At 33.8% G+C, this 19,409-nt stretch overlaps 2 protein-coding genes across 2 annotated transcripts in view; both read right to left on the bottom strand.

The window, feature by feature from the left end:
• The window catches only part of LOC142345860 (electron transfer flavoprotein-ubiquinone oxidoreductase, mitochondrial-like), a 326,221-nt gene that overhangs the window by 269,609 nt on the left and 37,203 nt on the right, over positions 1-19,409 (bottom strand). The gene's annotated exons all lie outside the window — the stretch shown is intronic.
• Positions 1-19,409, bottom strand: part of LOC142345859 (acyl-CoA synthetase short-chain family member 3, mitochondrial-like) — a 109,418-nt gene that overhangs the window by 80,478 nt on the left and 9,531 nt on the right. Inside the window, exons 4-5 of the mRNA XM_075398282.1 lie at positions 8,747-8,867; positions 8,330-8,535 (exon numbers count right to left, since the gene is read on the bottom strand). Coding sequence (XP_075254397.1) covers positions 8,330-8,535; positions 8,747-8,867 — 327 coding nt within the window. The remainder of the gene's footprint in view (positions 1-8,329; positions 8,536-8,746; positions 8,868-19,409) is intronic.

Here is a 19,409-nt window from a genome sequence, read left to right as displayed (position 1 = left end):
CAGGGTCAAAATGATAAAACTATCAATTGAAAGTGGGTGTGACCTTTTATTATTCTTTTATTATTGAGACAAAGCAATTAAATGAAATAAAAAAAACAATGGTGGTAAAGCTCACAAAATCACTTGTAATTTTTAAAAACAAACCTTTGCAAAGTCAATAAAGCTATTAGCAATCGGCTCAAAGCAAAAATTTCTTCAAATAAACTCGCATAGGAAGCAATTGAGAGCGGTCATTAAAATAAAGAGAAATACAGGCAAACATCAAGAAGCATTTAAAATTTGTAAGGAAACAAGGTTGGAGCCGTTAAAACTGTAGGCTACTATCTGAAAACAATAGATTTTGAATTGGGCCTCAATTAAGCGTCAATTGCAAATATCATCAAATTGATGAGTCACAAGTCAATAGTCACATATCATTAAATTGATGAGTCACATATTGATGAGTCACATATCATTAAATTGAAAAAAGACTAGTCAATAGAAACCCACATACAGAAATATATTCAAAATCAAAAATTTTGATAAAAGTCACAGTTTGAAAGTCAAGCAACCATTAGATGAAGCAAAAGGATTAATCATTGTTCCACTAGAAAAAATATGGTAACGTTTTTCAATGAGATTAAGCTTCAAGACAAATTGCCGTTGGAAGGTAAGGTTCAAAAAATTGCTGATAATTTTTGAAAGCAAATAAACTAAAGTCATAAGAGCAAATAAATAATAACTAGAATCATTAGTAAGATTCACTTATACATCTTTAGGAAGTCAATTGAACCTGTGATTTACAAGACCAATTCATAAATATACATACAGCACCAAATCACTGATAGAAAGAAAATAAAGGCAAAACTATTAAAATTCATTTAAAGTTTACAAATAAATACAAAGCAATGAAAATCATTGGCTAATCTCTGAATACATCATATATGTTTATTGGCCCTCGTTGGAACGGAATTGAGATCTGTCATTAATGAAACCCTGCTAAAAAACTGTCCGTCATTAATTTCAAAAATAAAGACAAAAAAATTTAAAAAAGATCTTTCAAAAGAAAAGAAATCGCCTCAATACAATCCAAATCTTTTTGATTGTAAAAATTCGAGACCAAAACTAACATCTCTAAGGCTGCACGTCGATTCAAAACCAGTAATTTCTCCAAAATTCCAGCTGCATAAAACAAAATTTACCAAAAACTTTCTCTTATCATAAATTTAACAAAAGTGACGCTAAAAGTGGACAAAAGCACGTCAAATATCAAATAATCAGAAAAATTCACAAACCGAGAAATCGAAAACTGATCAACCAAAATTGACAGAACAAAACACCAGTTGAGCATATATTTCATCTCAAGCGCATTACATGGAATTGGAACAATTAGATGCTGCATAACTATATTTATTTCAGAAAAATGAACGGCTGCTATTTGCTTGTCGCCTTCTGACAAACTCCTTTCTATCACTGCAAATTTTCAAACAAAACTTAAAAGTTTCTAGAAGTTAGAGAGATGAGAGCAATTAGGTATCAACTGAAAGCGTTAGATAGGTTTGCTTTTGTCTCCCTAGGAAGCCAATTTAACCTTTGACTAATGAGACAAAAAAACTAATGAGACAAGAATAAAACAAATAAACTAAAGTCACAAGAGCAAATAAATAATAACTGGAATCATTAGTAAGATTCACTTATACTTCTTTAGGAAGTCAATTGAACCTGTGATTTACAGACTAATTCATAAATATATATACAGCACCAAATCACTGATAGAAAATAAAGGCAAAACTATCAAAATTCATTTAAAGTTTACAAATATATACAAAGCAATGAAAATCATTGGCTATTCTCTGAATACATCATATATGTTTATTGGCCCTCGTTGGAAAGGAAATGAGATCTGTCATTAATGAAACCCTGCTAAAAAACTGTCCGTCATTAATTTCAAAAATAAAGACAAACAAATTTTAAAAAAGATCTTTCTAAAGAAAATAAATCGCCTCAATACAATCCAAATCTTTTTGATTGTAAAAATTCGAGACCAAAACTAACATCTCTAAGGCTGCACGTCGATTCAAAACCAGTAATTTCTCCAAAATTCCAACTGCATAAAACAAAATTTACCAGAAACTTTCTCTTATCATAAATTTAACAAAAGTGACGCTGAAAGTGGACAAAAGCACGTCAAATATCAAATAATCACAAAAATTCACAAACCGAGAACTCGAAAACTGATCGACCAAAATTGACAGAACAAAACACCAGTTGAGCATATCTTTCATCCCAGGCGCATTACATGGAATTGGAACAATTAGATGCTGCATAACTATATTTATTTCAGAAAAATGAACGGCTGCTATTTGCTTGTCGCTTTCTGACAAAATCCTTTCTATCACTTCAAATTTTCAAACAAAACTTAGAAGTTTCTAGAAGTTAGAGAGATGAGAGCAATTAGGTATCAACTGAAAGCGTTAGATAGGTTTGCTTTTGTCTCCCTAGGAAGCCAATTTAACCTTTGACTAATGAGACAAATAAACTAATGAGACAAGAATAAAACAAATAAACTAAAGTCATAAGAGCAAATAAATAATAACTGGAATCATTAGTAAGATTCACTTATACTTCTTTAGGAAGTCAATTGAATTGAACCTGTGATTTACAAGACTAATTCATAAATATACAGCACCAAATCACTGATAGAAAGAAAATAAAGGCAAAACTATCAAAATTCATTTAAAGTTTACAAATAAATCCAAAGCAATGAAAATCATTGGCTATTCTCTGAATACATCATATATGTTTATTGGCCCTCGTTGGAACGTAAATGAGATCTGTCATTAATGAAACCCTGCTAAAAAACTGTCCGTCATTAATTTCAAAAATAAAGACAAAAAAATTTAAAAAAAGATCTTTCAAAAGAAAAGAAATCTCCTCAATACAATCCAAATCTTTTTGATTGTAAAAATTCGAGACCAAAACTAGCATCTCTAAGGCTGCAGGTCGATTCAAAACCAGTAATTTCTCCAAAATTCCAACTGCATAAAACAAAATTTACCAAAAATTTTCTCTTATCATAAATTTAACAAAAGTGACGCTAAAAGTGGACAAAAGCAGGTCAAATATCAAATAATCACAAAAATTAACAAAACCGAGAACTCGAAAAATGATCGACCAAAATTGACAGAACAAAACACCAGTTGAGCATATATTTCCTCCCAAGCGCATTACATGGAATTGGAACAATTAGATGCTGCATAACTATATTTATTTCAGAAAAATGAACGGCTGCTACTTGCTTGTCACTTTCTGACAAACTCCTTTCTATCACTGCAAATTTTCAAACGAAACTTAGAAGTTTCTAGAAGTTAGAGAAATGAGAGCAATTAGGTATCAACTGAAAGCGTTAGATAGGTTTGCTTTTGCCTCCCCAGGAAGCCAATTTAACCTTTGACTAATGAGACTAAGTCAATAGAATAACATAAGGACAAAGACAGGTAAAACAAGAACTCATTAATATTCCACAGGCACACTATATTTTGTCTAAGCAATAGAAACCGTGAACATTTCTCTGAAAGCCTAAAAACCATTGGGCGTCTTTTGAACGTAACGCGAAGGGGACGTGCCAAAAAAGATCTCGGACATGAAATCTTACTTGTCTTTATTTGATCCCAAAAAAGTTGCAAAAAGATTTTAAAACCGCTTTCATATATTCGCACGAAGAATCAAGATATCAAAAACATGCTATTTGGAAAAGTATTGATTAAAAATTGCGTAAAGCCAACGAAAGTTTAATTCTTGAACACTCTCTTAGGAAGCGGGAAAAATATCCTTTATTTGAGACTACAAATGAAAATATCTATCATTAATGAAACCCTGATAAAATTCTGTCATTAATTTGAAAAATAGACAAAAAATTTTATAAAATATCTTTTTAAAGAAAAGATATCGCCTCAAAACAATCCAAAACCTTTTGTGAAAATTCGAGACCAAAACTAGCATTTCTCAGGCTTCACGCCGATTCAAAACAAGTAATTTCTCTAAAAGTCCAAATGCATAAAACAAAATTTCGCAAAAATCGTATCTTATACCATAAATTTAACAAAAGTGGCGCAAAAATGAACAAAAGCACGTCAAATATCAAATAATCACAAATATTCACAAACCGAGAATTCGAAAACTGATCGACCGAAATTGACAGAACAAAACACCAGTTGAGCATATATTTCCTCCCAAGCGCATTACATGGAATTGGAACAATTAGATGCTGCATAACTGTTTATTTCAGAAAAATGAACGGCTGCTATTTGCTTGTCGCTTTCTGACAAACTCCTTTCTATCACTGCAAATTTTCAAACGAAACTTAGAATTTTCTAGAAGTTAGAGAGATGAGAGCAATTAGGTATCAACTGAAAGCGTTAGATAGGTTTGCTTTTGCCTCCCTAGGAAGCCAATTTAACCTTTGACTAATGAGACAAATAAACTACTGAGACAAGAATAAAACAAATAAACTAAAGTCACAAGAGCAAATAAATAATAACTGGAATCATTAGTAAGATTCACTTATATCTCTTTAGGAAGTCAGTTGAACCTGTGATTTACAAGACTATTTCATAAATATACATACAGCACCAAATCACTGATAGAAAGAAAATAAAGGCAAAACTATGAAAATTCCTTTAAAGTTTACAAATAAATACAAAGCAATGAAAATCATTGGCTATTCTCTGAATACATCATATATGTTTATTGGCCCTCGTTGGAACGGAAATGAGATCTGTCATTAATGAAACCCTGCTAAAAAACTGTCCGTCATTAATTTCAAAAATAAAGACAAAAAAATTTTAAAAAAGATCTTTCAAAAGAAAAGAAATCGCCTCAAAACAATCCAAATCTTTTTGATTGTAAAAATTCGAGACCAAAACTAGCATTTCTAAGGCTGCACGTCGATTCAAAACCAGTAATTTCTCCAAAATTCCAACTGCATAAAACAAAATTTACCAAAAATTTTCTCTTATCATAAATTTAACAAAAGTGACGCTAAAAGTGGACAAAAGCACGTCAAATATCAAATAATCACAAAAATTCACAAACCGAGAACTCGAAAACTGATCGACCAAAATTGACAGAAAAAAACACCAGTTGAGCATATATTTCCTCCCAAGCGCATTACATGGAATTGGAACAATTAGATGCTGCATAACTATATTTATTTCAGATAAATGAACGGCTGCTATTTGCTTGTCGCTTTCTGACAAACTCCTTTCTATCACTGCAAATTTTCAAACGAAACTTAGAAGTTTCTAGAAGTTAGAGAGATGAGAGCAATTACGTATCAACTGAAAGCGTTAGATAGGTTTACTTTTGCCTCCCCAGGAAGCCAATTTAACCTTTGACTAATGAGATTAAGTCAATAGAATAACATAAGGACAAAGGCAGGTAAAACAAGAACTCATAAATATTCCACAGGCACACTATACTTTGTCTAAGCAATAGAAACGGTGAACATTTCTCTGAAAGCCTAAAAACCAATTGGGCGTCTTTTGAACGTAACGCGAAGGGGACGTGTCAAAAAAGATCTCGGACATGAAATCTTACTTGTCTTTATTTGATCCCAAAAAAGCTGCAAAAAGATTTTAAAACCGCTTTTATATATTCGCACGAAGAATCAAGATATCAAAAACATGCTATTTGGAAAAGTATTGATTAAAAATTGCGTAAAGCCAACAAAAGTTTAATTCTAGAACACTCTCTTAGGAAGCGGGAAAAATATCCTTTATTTGAGACTACAAATGAAAAGATCTATCATTAATGAAACCCTGATAAAATTCTGTCATTAATTTGAAAAATAGACAAAAAATTTTAAAAATTATCTTTTTAAAGAAAAGATATCGCCTCAATACAATCCAAAACCTTTTGATTGTGAAAATTCGAGACCAAAACTAGCATTTCTCGGGCTGCACGCCGATTCAAAACAAGTAATTTCTCTAAAAGTCCAAATGCATAAAACAAAATTTTGCAAAAATTGTATCTTATACCATAAATTTAACAAAAGTGGCGCAAAAATGAACAAAAGCACGTCAAATATCAAATAATCACAAATATTCACAAACCGAGAACTCGAGAATTGATCGACCAAAATTGACTGAACAAAACACCAGTTGAGCATATATTTCCTCCCGAGCGCATTACATGGAATCGGAACAATTAGATGCTGCATAATTTTAAACATTTCAGAAAAATGAACAGCTGCCAATTGCTTGTCGCTTTCGGACAAACTCCTTTCCATCACTGCAAATTTTCAAACGAAACTTAGAAGTTTCTAGAACTTAGAGAAATGAGAGCAATTAGGTATCAACTGAAAGCGTTAGATAGGTTTGCTTTTGCCTCCCTAAGAAGCCAATTTAACCTTTGACTAATGAGACTAAGTCAATAGAATAACAGCAGGACAAAGGCAGGCAAACAAGAACTCATTAATATTTCACAGACACACTATACTTCGTCGAAGCAATAGAAACCGTTAACATTTCTCTGAAAGCCTAAAATTCATTGGGCCTCTTTTGAACGTAACGTGAAGGGGACGAGTCAAAAAAGATCTTTGACATGAAATTTTACTTGTCTGTATTTGACCCCAAAAGAGTTGCGAAAAGTTTTTAAGAAAAACAGGTTTCAGATTATCGCACGAAAAATTAAGATTTCAAAAAGATGCAATTTGGAAAAGTATTGATTAAAATTTGCGTAAAGCCGACAAAAGTTTAATTCTAGAACACTCTCTTAGAAAGCGGGAAAAAATAGCCATTATTTGAGACTACAAAATTTGTGTCGGTAGTCTTTGGGCCTTAATTCGAGTAAAAGTTGACAAAGTGGATCAAAGAAGCATGTTCGGTTGCAATTTTTCAGGAGAAAAGGCGAGCTTTCAGCAATTTAGCAGAAATTATGAATCACGCAGTTTCGTGACCCTCTTCTATCCTTAAAGTTAAAGGCAGCAACCCAATGATTAATGCTTTTCGACATATTTTAGCAAAATTGTATAAAAACATTTGAGCAGAAGGTACGGAAAATGGGACGAAAAACAAAGCAAGGAGGTCGAATGTTCACAAAACTTTAAACCTCATTAATTTCTCGGAAAAAGGAAATAAACAAAAAAAATCATATTTTACGCTTGAATGGCATTTGAATGATGCCACAGACAACTCTCTATGATGAATAAATCAATCTGTCAAAATTGAGCAAACGAAAAACCCAGTTGAGCTTACAGTCCTCACACTAAGGTGGTTACGTGCAATAAACCCCTGAATTTCCATGCTAGCGTGAACAGTCAAAGAACCTCAGCATGACTCTGACAGCAATGTAACCAACAGTAACAATATAGCAAGAAACGGAAATAAAAAAAATCTACGCTTAATGGAACTCTTCATACTCTTTGACTTAAGTCAAATAATTTTTTAAAAAAACTTATGAAACCTTAAAACTTTTCAGGAAGCATTGCCAAAATTGGTAGCTACAATAAAGATTAATTCGTTGTGAAAATGTTGAAAAGCTGGTTGATTGCGGTAAACAGTTGAGGGCGCACGGGCGTTGAGGACCGAGAGCGCTGCTTTGCGGGTATATATGTAATAAGTTAAGCGTATATACGTAATGTGAAACAAAAAAGATAAACTAAAATCGAAAATCTAAGCAAAGCCGACTAATGTCGCGCGAATTGCTCTCAATCTACCGGCGAGCGGCAAGCGTCAGTAGCTAGCTACAGTTTAGTGGGGCTCGCTTTAGCTGAATTGATGGGGCGTGAGGTGAGCGCAGCGGGGGGTCAAACTCGTAAGTAGCACCCTTCCCACCATGAGTATACGTCTCCAAAACAGTTTCTGTGAATCTCAAACAGTTTCTGTGAATCGCATACTTGGAGACCAATGAGTTGAGAGGATCCAAGAGCACTTAACGCCCTCTGGGCGCTACATGTTTATCCCGTTTTTGAGGACGAAAAGTCAATAGGGTGAAGCAAAAGATCGGTCAGGCGAATAATCGAATAAAAAAGACCACAGTACTAATATAATTTCTACAAACTTTGTTTGAGAGCAATTCCAAACTACAAACACATGGTGCAGATGGTTAGAAATTTCCACAATGTAAATCTCACATCATATGACATTGACATTTCAAAAAAGAAGAGCTTAGCGATGCGAAAAAAATTTGCATCGTCATTAGATTCTCAGAAGCCACTCCGAAGCGACCAGTATGCTTCTAATTACTCCCAAAGGTGAAAAATGTGCAAAATGGTAATTAACTTACTGAGATGTTCGAATTAGCGCAAACTTTAGCCTTCAAAATTTAATTGCAAAGTATGAAAAATTACCAGTTCTGGTCGCTGATAAATGATACACTTGTCCACCTTGTGCTTCGCAGAAGACAGGGCATTGTTAAGGAACACTTTGTAGTTCACTTTGCGAGTAGGTTCGATCCCGTATGAAGCAGACACAACCACTTTAGGCTGTGCATGGTCAATTCTCGTAGAAAGTTCCCGAGAGGCAAATCCACCAAACACTAACGAGTGAACAGCGCCTGGAAAAGAACATTGTATGAAGCTGTCAAGAAGGAAGCTTTTGAGAAATTGAGCATTTTTTCCGCAACCAATGAAAACATGATTTAATGAGAAATGACGAAGGAAAACAAAACATAGGAGAAAAATTAACTATACGAGAGCAAATTAATTCGTTGAGAGCAATTTAATAGTTTGATTATTGATATACTGTAACAGTAGAACTAGCAGTACCTATTCTAGCACACGCAAGCATAGTGATGACAGCTTCTGGTATCATTGGGAGATAGATGAGAACTCGGTCACCCTTCCCCACATTCAGCTCACGCTGCAAAATGTGCGCAAGTCTGTTCACCTGCAAAAAAACAACGCCTTCTTGGATGTTTATAGTCAGAAAATGCAGATGAAACAAAATTATCCGCATACAATTTATCTAAAATTTGCATAAAGCGTCACAATTGGTTTTAGTTGCTGCAATAATAAGTTATTTTCGGAGGCAACATAATTTTCGGCAATCAAATCTCGTTTCATTGGCTATCAAACAAGCAGAAATCCTCTGAAAATGGATTCAAATCTTTACTATTAAAATACAAACTCCAACTTTGGGACACATAAAATGCTGAAGGGCAGCATTAGCACAATTTTAATTTAAACTAATTGTAACAAAGCCCCATGCAGACATAAAGAGCACAAAAATTCAGTCTTCCAATCATAACTGGCAATACTAAATTGTCACAAATCATTTACAAATTGTGACAGAAAATTTAATAGTTAAAGCTCAACGAAGGTAGCGTTTGTACATAAATTAGAGTCACCGGAACAAAAATCCCCCTTGGGCCAGTCATCGTCTCATGAAACTGAACATGGTAAATAACCGTGTCACGCATCACACAAATCCATTTGCAACAACTGAGAACCAAATATTGCCTTCTTTCGAACTTATTTATGAGTTCCGAGTGCACTCGCGTGTACAGGAGTAAACCAACCAGAAACTACGATTATTGACCTCAGGAAGCAATTATTATGTACTGAAAATGAGAAAATGGGAACTTTTATCCCAAAAATAAAATGGGAACTTTTATCCCAAAAACTAATATGGGATGTTTTATCCCACTTTTAAAAATATGGGAAATTAATTCCCACTTTGCTGACTATATATAGGAAGCTAGTTTTTATATCAACCAGTTATTCAGTTATTCAGTATCGTTCACTTCAACCATTTGTTCACTTCAATTCCAATTTAGTTAGCCATCTGATATTCCTCTCTTCAATTGTCACCACACACTTGCTCAATAGATTGATAAAGTAAACATATGATATCGATATTGCTTAACTCATTATTCATACTGTACCGCCTTAACTGTTTTTATAATAAAATTTTTAATTCCATTCCTTTTGTCTTTAGAATTTTAAAGTTAAACTCTCTTTGTATACTCCCATTTAAGCGGCGAGTATAAATTGGTGCGACCAGTGAGGCTCACTCAAGGTTAGTAAATTCTATGTTTTAAAGACTTTAACTTTAATCTTTAACTTAAATAAAATCTGTTGCGAGGCAAAAAACTTAGGAAAAATTTCCAAGTTGTCTCATTTCTATGTTCTGACTTAAGTAAGTCGAACTTAACACTATTTTTAAATTCTATGTTAAATTTGTATCAGCTATTTCTAAAATATTCTATCTTTCGTCAGTTATCTGACTTTAATAAAAGACTTAGAAAAATTTCTAAGTTCTCAAATAAAAATAAATTGTACCCAGAGGACGTAATTCTTAGACTATCTAAAGTTGTCTCTGGTACTTACAGAAACACTTAATTTATCTTAGATAAAATAAAGACTTGGCAAACGTCCAAGTATTTTAAATAAAAATGGCTGATGCTCCTATTTCTTTGAGTAATGTGTCTTTAACTACTTTTTCAGGTAACGATCCCAGTCAGAGTGCTCTTGACTTTTGGAATTCTGTTGATCAAAAAGTAAAATTTTCGTTAGGAGTTGTTCCTACTGATCCTGATAAGAAAAAGAGTTATGAAAATAGACAGAGATCTCTATTTGGGTCCCTTTTAACCGATACAGCCTTAGAATGTTTTAATACTATCGATGAGGCTAAAGTCTTAAATGATATTAAAAATGACTTTCTTGATAGATTTACTGACGGTCGTGATAAATTTAAGCATAGATTAGAAGTAGAAAATGCTTCTAGACAAGAAGGCGAATTAATAAAAAATTATTTTCATAGAGTCAAGCACGCGGTTGATAAAGGTTGGCCAGAAGACTTAACAAATGTAGCTAATGCTGATCGAGCGCAAGAAGCAGTAATACAATCTAGACAAAGAGAACAGAAATATATAGATTTTGCTATAAGGGGACTGCAACCCCCCTCATTAAAGCGAAAAGCACATGAACGGCGTATTAAGAAACCTAACGAAAGTTGGGACGATTTAAAAGAACATCTGATAACACAAGATTTAACTTGTATAGTTATTAATGAGAATTCGGCTAAACAACCTTCAGACAAAATATCGTCCTTAGAGACACAAATTAAGGAACTTACAAGCTTAATAAAAAGTAATGAAGTAAGTGCTATACAAAATACAAGCAACTTCAATAGAGACCCGAATATAAAAGGACGAGCCAATAATACTAGGTTCTGTGAGTATTGTAGAAACCACGGACACTCTATTTCTACCTGTAACAAAAAGAAGTTAGACGACGAAGTACAAAAGATTAGAAAGGAATTATTAGAGCAAAAAGAGACTAAGCCTACATTTAGTAATAACTACAGACGAGGTGCTTGGAATAACAACCAATACAATAGTAGGAATAATAGTTATAATAACAGAGCCCAAAACCCAAATTCCTTTTATAATAACCAGAGCGGCTACAAGTACGGCAATAGATTTAACCAAAATAAGCAATATGACCAAAGATTCCCCCGAGAAAATTCATTTCGGCAAAATGAATATGCTGCTAAACAATTTTATGAGCGTGAAAACAGCCAATTCAATAGAAATCAAGCCCATAGTAATACAAGGCCTACTTTACAACAAGAGACAAAGTCATATAATACGCAAAATGAAAACAACGTTGGTTGGATTCAACAGGAAGAAAACAATGTTGACTATTGTGACGCTATCTCAGATTTATTTCCTTTAAACTAATACGGTCTCCGAAAAATAAGAATATCACATCAAATCCCAAAGCCCGAATTTTCTTGAACTTATATCACTTTGCTACCGGAGACAATAAAAAACATAGTGGCTTAGAAATAGAATTCATGATCGACCCAGGATCAACTTGCACTATAATAAATTACCCAACATTTCTTGAGCTTAACCAATTGGGACAACAAATAAATATCCAGACTTCAGGCAATAAAACAAGAACCTATAACGGTTCCGAAATACGCATGATAGGCTACACTATACTAACTTCATACTTTGATACAGACGGGAAATATAAAGCAAATCATAGAGTATGGGTTACTGAGGAGAAAACTTCTAATTTATTAGGAGTAGATTTTTGTCATACATTTCTTAAAGCATTATACTTTGATATTCCAGCAGTAAAACTGAAGACTAGTGATAAAGGAGTTCTTAGTTATGGCTCGCTAAATAATGAAAAGGAATATCCCCAAGTCTCTAAATTGAACGCAGTGATAATACACCAGCCTCTATATATCCCACCTAAGTCTACATTTCTCTACAAGCACAAGTGTAGTGAGCAAGATATATTTCCGAAAGGCACTTCTTTTGTACCTAATAGGACTACAGTAAAAACCGAGTTGTGCTTTATAAATACTATTTGTACTAAGAACGAAAAACAAATTCCCCTGCTCATCGAAAACCACAAAAATCATCAAGTTACACTAAATAAAGGGATAATTGGATTTACTATATGTGATATTACAAACAATACACAAAAATACAGTATTCGTGACTGCAACGAATTTACTTATTCTGTTATAAATAAATGCGAAGAGCTTGATAGTTGTTTTATGCTAAATACAACTACAAATACTATATCCGAATCCACTGACCTAACTGCTGAGTGTATTAGGTATATTAACTTTGACGAACATTCGATATTCGACGCTAATATGCCTATTATCCATACTATATCTAGAGACTTAGTATTAGACAAAGGCTTTACTGCCTCCCTTATTAAAAGATACCCCAACTTAAAGAGGAATATTCTACAATACTTTAAAAGTATAGGATCGGAGAATAAGGTAGACCACGAACTAATACATTTTCAAGATGAGTATAGTCAGCAGATTATATATAGTCTTGTAATGAAGGAATATTATAACTCTCCCCCATACGAAGCAAGTAAAACTTGTTCAGTATTTTGTGAACTACAAAAGACACTTATGCTTGACGGAATAAGGTGTATTGCTATGCCTAAGATAGCATGTGGCGGAGACCCCAGATTGTGGAAAAGAATAGCTAAAGAACTAGAAGAACACTTTAAGCACACGGGAATAACTATTTATGTATACATTAGTGGCAAAGAATTACAGTTAATAAACAATATAGAAAATCGTCCTCTCACTGACGAGCATATCGCCGAAATAATGGAGCTATCCGCAGGAGAACTAGTGGAGAAATGTAAAAGCGAGGATGATATTGCCACTGACTTTTCTAAAGAGGCAAAAAGGATATGCCAACCCAAATCAAGAGAACAATTTCCAATATTCCGCTCAAAATATCAAGTAAAAGAATTAATAGATAAATTTACTACAAGTGTACATGCTGGACAAAATACTCACTTCAATAAAATGGAATTCCTACAAAAATTCGATTTTACACAAACCGACTTGACTGAGAACGAATTCTTTCGACTTGCAGATATACTGCTTACAGACAACGATGTATATTCACATCATAAATATGACATTGGCCGTACTAAACAACAATTTAATATATCCCTAATAAAAAATGCAGAATTCAAAAAGCAAAGACCTAGTAAAGTACCCTTCCATTTAAGGGATAAACTCGAATTACTGATGGACGAGTTAATACAAGCAGGCATTATAAGAGAACTAGATGAACATGACGATATGAATAGCTGGTTCGTTAACCCGATCATAATCCTTCCTAAGAAGGATTACGTCAAACTAGTAATAGATGCTCGTTATCTAAACTCTATTACTGACACAAGTAATTCAAGTTGGCCGTTAGAACCACTACAAGTCCTAATAACCCGAGTGAATGGATCATATTTTACAAGCAGCGACCTTTCTTGTGCTTATCATCAAGTGCCGCTAACGCCCGAAACACAAAAGTTAACAGGATTTATAATAGGAGGAAGACAGTATACTTATCAAGTCGGCTTCTACGGATTAAAACCACTACCCAATTTCTTTAGTAAATTAATGCGCTATGCATTCGGACCTCTTATAAAAGAAAAGAAGGCTATTACATATATTGACGATACACTACTACAATCTAATACTAAAGAGGAAATGTTCAATATAATAAAAGAATATCATGCTCTATTAAGAAAGGCTAACTTAAAAGCCGCACCGGATAAAACAATGTTCTTCTTACGAAAAGTAAAATTTCTCGGACACGTTATATCAGAAAATACACTTTCCCCAGTTATATCGCGTATTGACGACATTAGAAACTTAAAGACTCCCGAATCAAAAACTGACGTTCTTAGCGTATTAGGAGCAATGGGATTCTACTCGAACTATGTGATAAATTTTCATATAGATGCTAAGCCTTTGTACGATTTAACAAGAGGCGATGTAAATTTCAAATGGCAAGAAGAACACGAGAAAGTATTCAATATACTAAAAGAAAAGTTCGTACATGATATATCACTAGCAATTCCAAATGCGAACTACCCATTTCATATACATGCTGACTCGTCTAACTTAGGCACTGGTTGTATACTTATACAACAATTCCCTGATAGAAAAAGAATTGTATCAGCGAACTCTAGAGTATTCGACAAAGCTGAACAGAAAATGTCCCCACAGCATAGAGAATTATGCGGAATTATATCCGCACTACAAACGTATGAATTCTATTTAATAGGATCGCCATTTCCCATATACCTCTTTTGCGATCACAGGCCAATACTATTTTTATGGTCTAGGCGCGGACAACTTTCGCACAGATTTTTCAAATATCAAGTCGTCCTAACTAAATTCCAGAACTTAAAAATTATATACACCGAAGGCAAGAACTTAGCATTTCCTGATTTACTGAGTCGACAAGTCCCAATAGAGGAAGCGAAGAAATTTCAGATTGAACATAAAACAATACCTAAGGATATAAATTTCTACACTTCGGATTTAAAGCCAGTCTCTTACTCTGTATTGCACAAAGAGGATAAAACAAACTCGTCTAACGATTCTTATCCTATACTAGCACAAGTACAAGGTGGAACAAGAAAAGTAATGAATATATCGGATAATGATTTTAGTATTTCTGACGCACCCGAAGGATTTACAGACTCTTGTAATGCTATACATAATGTAGCCGACTATTTCAAATTTGGCAAAAATATAAATCAAATAGTTAAGCTCACAGATAGTAAACAATCGGACAATACATATAGTGAAATACAAGAAGAAGTAAACTATGTAGAATTGGACGACTCAGGATATAATGACGACGAATTTAGTGATGTTATAGATAATTTAGTCGATCCAACATTAATACATGCACTAGAGAAGGCAAAAGAAATCTACAAGGAGCGTACAAAGCATTATACTATTATAGAGTCAACAGCACTACATAATGAGAATGTCAAATCAGATTGCTCTGATTTGCTAACGAAGTTAACTGAATTTGCTAAAAAGGCACAACTAGATATTGACACTATACTACAAGAACAAAATAAAGACCCTGTATTACATATAGTACGGAAATGGATAGAATCAGGCAAAGAACCTGAACACTACTATATGACTCGACAATGTAAAGCATTAAAAGCTTACAAGAGTATATATAAGTTATTATTACTAGATGAGAGTTATAAACTACTATGTTACAATAAACCTAATGAGAATGGTTCCTTCGAACTAAAGATATGTATTCCTATCTCACTATTTCTAAAGTGCTTCGAGCTAGCACATAGTAACCCTATGAGTGGCCACCGTGGCGATGCTAGTACATTAAACAATATATCCAGATTCTTTTACTGGCCCGGAATGTACAAATGGGTTACTATGTTAATCCACGATTGTTTAGATTGTCAAAAGAATAAAAGTAAAAGACACGATTTAAACGAAGCACCCTTACAACAATGGGGCGAATTGGAGACAACTCCCTTCCACACTATACATATAGACCATAAAGGACCTTTTCGGCCTTCTAGTAATGGCAAACACTACTGTCTTGTAGTTGTAGATTCATTCTCTAGATATGTACAAGTATATGCTGTTAAGTCCGCTACTTCTGACGAGACTATAAAACAAATGGAGAAATTTATAACTATCTTCGGAATACCTCAGCACATAGTACATGATAACGGTACTGCTTTTATGAGTAGTGATTTTGTAAACTGGACTTTTGAGCTTGGAATTACACTGAGGCCACGAACAGCATATTCCCCTTGGACTAACGGGAAAGTAGAAATTCAAAATAAGCACCTTACAAACTATCTTAGACACTTTCTAAATACTACTGGAAACAATTGGGCAAAATTTGTTGACAAATTTGCATTTGCGCATAATACAGCAGTGAATTATAGTACTGGTTATACGCCGTACGAGATTATATTTGGAATAAAGCCACAAATACCTATTTCACTTAGACTAGGATTGCTGCGGGATAATAAGAAGAATTGTATATCTCAATATTGTCAGGACTTGCCGTCGCATACACATTGTAAAAATTCGTGTAAAAACGAAAAGGTAGATAATCTACTACAAAATAGATTATCCAATACTGTACTACAACGCGAAACAGATTTTAAGAACATATATTGCAATACTTATACTCGTTGTCGTCAAGTTACAAATAAAGCCCATGAATATAGGAATAGATTTAAGCTCGGACGACCAATCAGCATTGGAAGCAAAGTCCTACTAGAAAATCATTCTAAGAGCTTGCTTATATCTAAGAAGCTACAATCACTTCGGTCCGGTCCATACACTGTTACAAAACATATAACTAATACAACATATGAAATACAAGGAGACGAGACGCAACAAAAAAGAGTAGTGCATAGAAACCATATAGTAGAATATTTTCCGAAGGAAAGAGAAATACAACCCTTAATTGCCGATTATACTACTGTATATGCTGAACCCGAACAATTCTATGATAACTATAACAGGCATTACATAAACAAATTTAATACTACCCAACCTAGTAATTTTATGCACTATATGCCTTGGCCAGTATTCAACAATGTTGAAACGCCGCCGCAACTCCCAAATAGTAGACCCACTACTACTACTTCTACTAATACTACTACTAGATGTAGTAGCAATAACCCTCCGATTGATTCAGGCATTGACACATTAGGACTCCGAACATTATTTAACACACAACAGCAAGTTACTTCGCCTAGTAAGTCATTTAGGCCACAGCATATATCTACCCCATATCCAAGAGGACCTCTTAGTTATCCACAAACACCTCATTCCCCCCAACCATTAGCACATGATATAAGTCCCTTTAACTTTCAGAGTAGTTCACAAGTCATTACTACACAACCTACAACCCCACTAGCTAATAAATCAGTAAATGAAAAATTATATCCTACTGAACCCAGAAGGTCTGGTAGACAAGCAGTTGCTACAAAGTTATTTAATGATCCTATTCCATGGGACGCTTTAAAGGATAAAAAGAAATAAAAATTTAAATACACAGAACAAAAAGATTTTATTATTAGCCAATCAAATTCTATCATTTATAAATAAAAGGAGAATAGAAACTCCAACTCTAAAAACCAATAAAAAATGAAAACTTGAATAGAAAAATGGGATAAACATTCCCAAACTATGAAAACCAATGAAATTGCACAAACTGGTCTAAAAAATGGGAATATCTTCCCAGCCAATAAAAAGACAGAAACCGTCACTAAAAATGGGAATATTTGAGACATATTTCTAAAAGTGAGATGAAACAGCCCATTTTGCACACTATAAATAAGGGAGCAAAAACACAAAAAATCATTCTTCCTTCTTCATCTCTTAGTCAGCATTTAAATGCTTATCAGAATCAACGGCAAACTAGCCAAATTGAAATCCACTTTCTTTCCTGCTAACGACTTAAGCGTTATTTACGCTACTTTCCTCTTTTCCGATTTAACCACAGAGACTTTTCTAGTGAAAGACACATCAAGTCTATTCGCTGCCTTAAAATTCAACTTCGAATTTAAAATCCCTTCAAGCATTCATACCTTCACTAACATAATTGAATATTAAGATGAATTCAGAACAAGAAACAGTTGAGCTAACCAGCTTTCAGTTCCCCGAGCCCGATCCAGAAGTGTTGGACGAAATAATCGAAGTAAGTAAATTTATAATTCTTCTTTGTTCAAATTTCTACCCTTTCAGTATGAGAGTACCTGTAATTGTACCTCTAATAATTTCCACACTACTTTCAATAAATGGAGCCAACGCAGACTCCGAATTTAAAAATACTCTAAAGAAAGTAAAAGTAGGACACTTTGATTGTTCTAAAATAGATTCTAATAAAATGTACTCATTAAACAAAATAGCTCCATGCGATATCGATACTGAGAAAATAAAAGTAAGTGAGGCAACTGCTACTATTATGCAGCGCAATTATAAGACTAAATTAGAAGCAACTATGTGTAAAGCTACACATCAACGCCTAAAGTGGTATTGTGATACTTTTGACGATAGTGGTTTATCCGCTACACAAGCAACTATTAGCTCAGATATTAAATTAACAGCCGAGCAATGTCTCGAAGCTAAGAAAACAGGCTCCGCGACTATTAACACTAACAAAGTTCCATTTACAAAAAATGTAAAGAAACAAACAGTTATAAATAAGGGCGACGTTAGTGATAAATACAGTAATGAGTGCACAGAAACAGGATGGATCTACCACGATACTTACGAGACATATATGCAAGATATTAAATTACTAGTAAATTTAGAAGATGGAACGGTAAATAACCACTATAATATTCCTCTGCCTTGTAGCCTAAACAAAAATGGCTGTGACAGTGGATCAACTGATCCTTATGCATATACATGGGAAAATAGAGAAAATTGTATAATAGAAGAATTACACACAGCTCCAGTAAAAATGATACAAATAGATAGAAAATATTATATAGTAAGAGAATATGAAACTGAACCTGAATCAACAGAAGCTGTTATTAGACGTGCGCAACCATTTAAAGGGCCACGAAATACTTTCATTTTTCAGATTTATAATAATCCACAGTCAATTTGCGACTCAAACAAAATAGTTTATCCTACTCCTTATAGCTCATTATATATACATTATGAAGGAGGATTCGATATGGATACAGGAAAGGCAAAAAACCAATTCCAAATGTTGTAAAAAAATACTTATGTAAATAGCACAAGAGGCAAATTGCTCGTAAAACGAACTTCATATACAAATGGAGAGCCAAATATTGATTTGCACTCAGGAATAAATTATGAAGCCCATATGGGAACGAAATTTGACTATTACGAATATACTAATATAAGAAGACTACAGCTTTTAGATTTACAAATGATAAAAACCGATTGTGAGTTAGAACGTGCTATAAAGAGAACAAATTTAGTCTATTCGCATAGTAATCCACGTATGGCTGGATTCTTACTAACAAATAATCGCTCAATGTTCTTAGAGACTAATGATAATGTTGCATGGCTATATCATTGCCCACAGTATTTTTCACCCTTACAAATTATGGAGAAATGTTATAATAGAATTCCAATAATGTATCAAAA

The sequence above is a fragment of the Convolutriloba macropyga genome, chromosome 9, assembly GCF_964194025.1.
Source record: "Convolutriloba macropyga chromosome 9, txConMacr16.3, whole genome shotgun sequence".
Lineage (NCBI taxonomy): Eukaryota > Metazoa > Xenacoelomorpha > Acoela > Convolutidae > Convolutriloba > Convolutriloba macropyga.
Note: the sequence above shows the minus strand (reverse complement) of the source record. Positions and strands in the feature narration are given on the sequence as shown.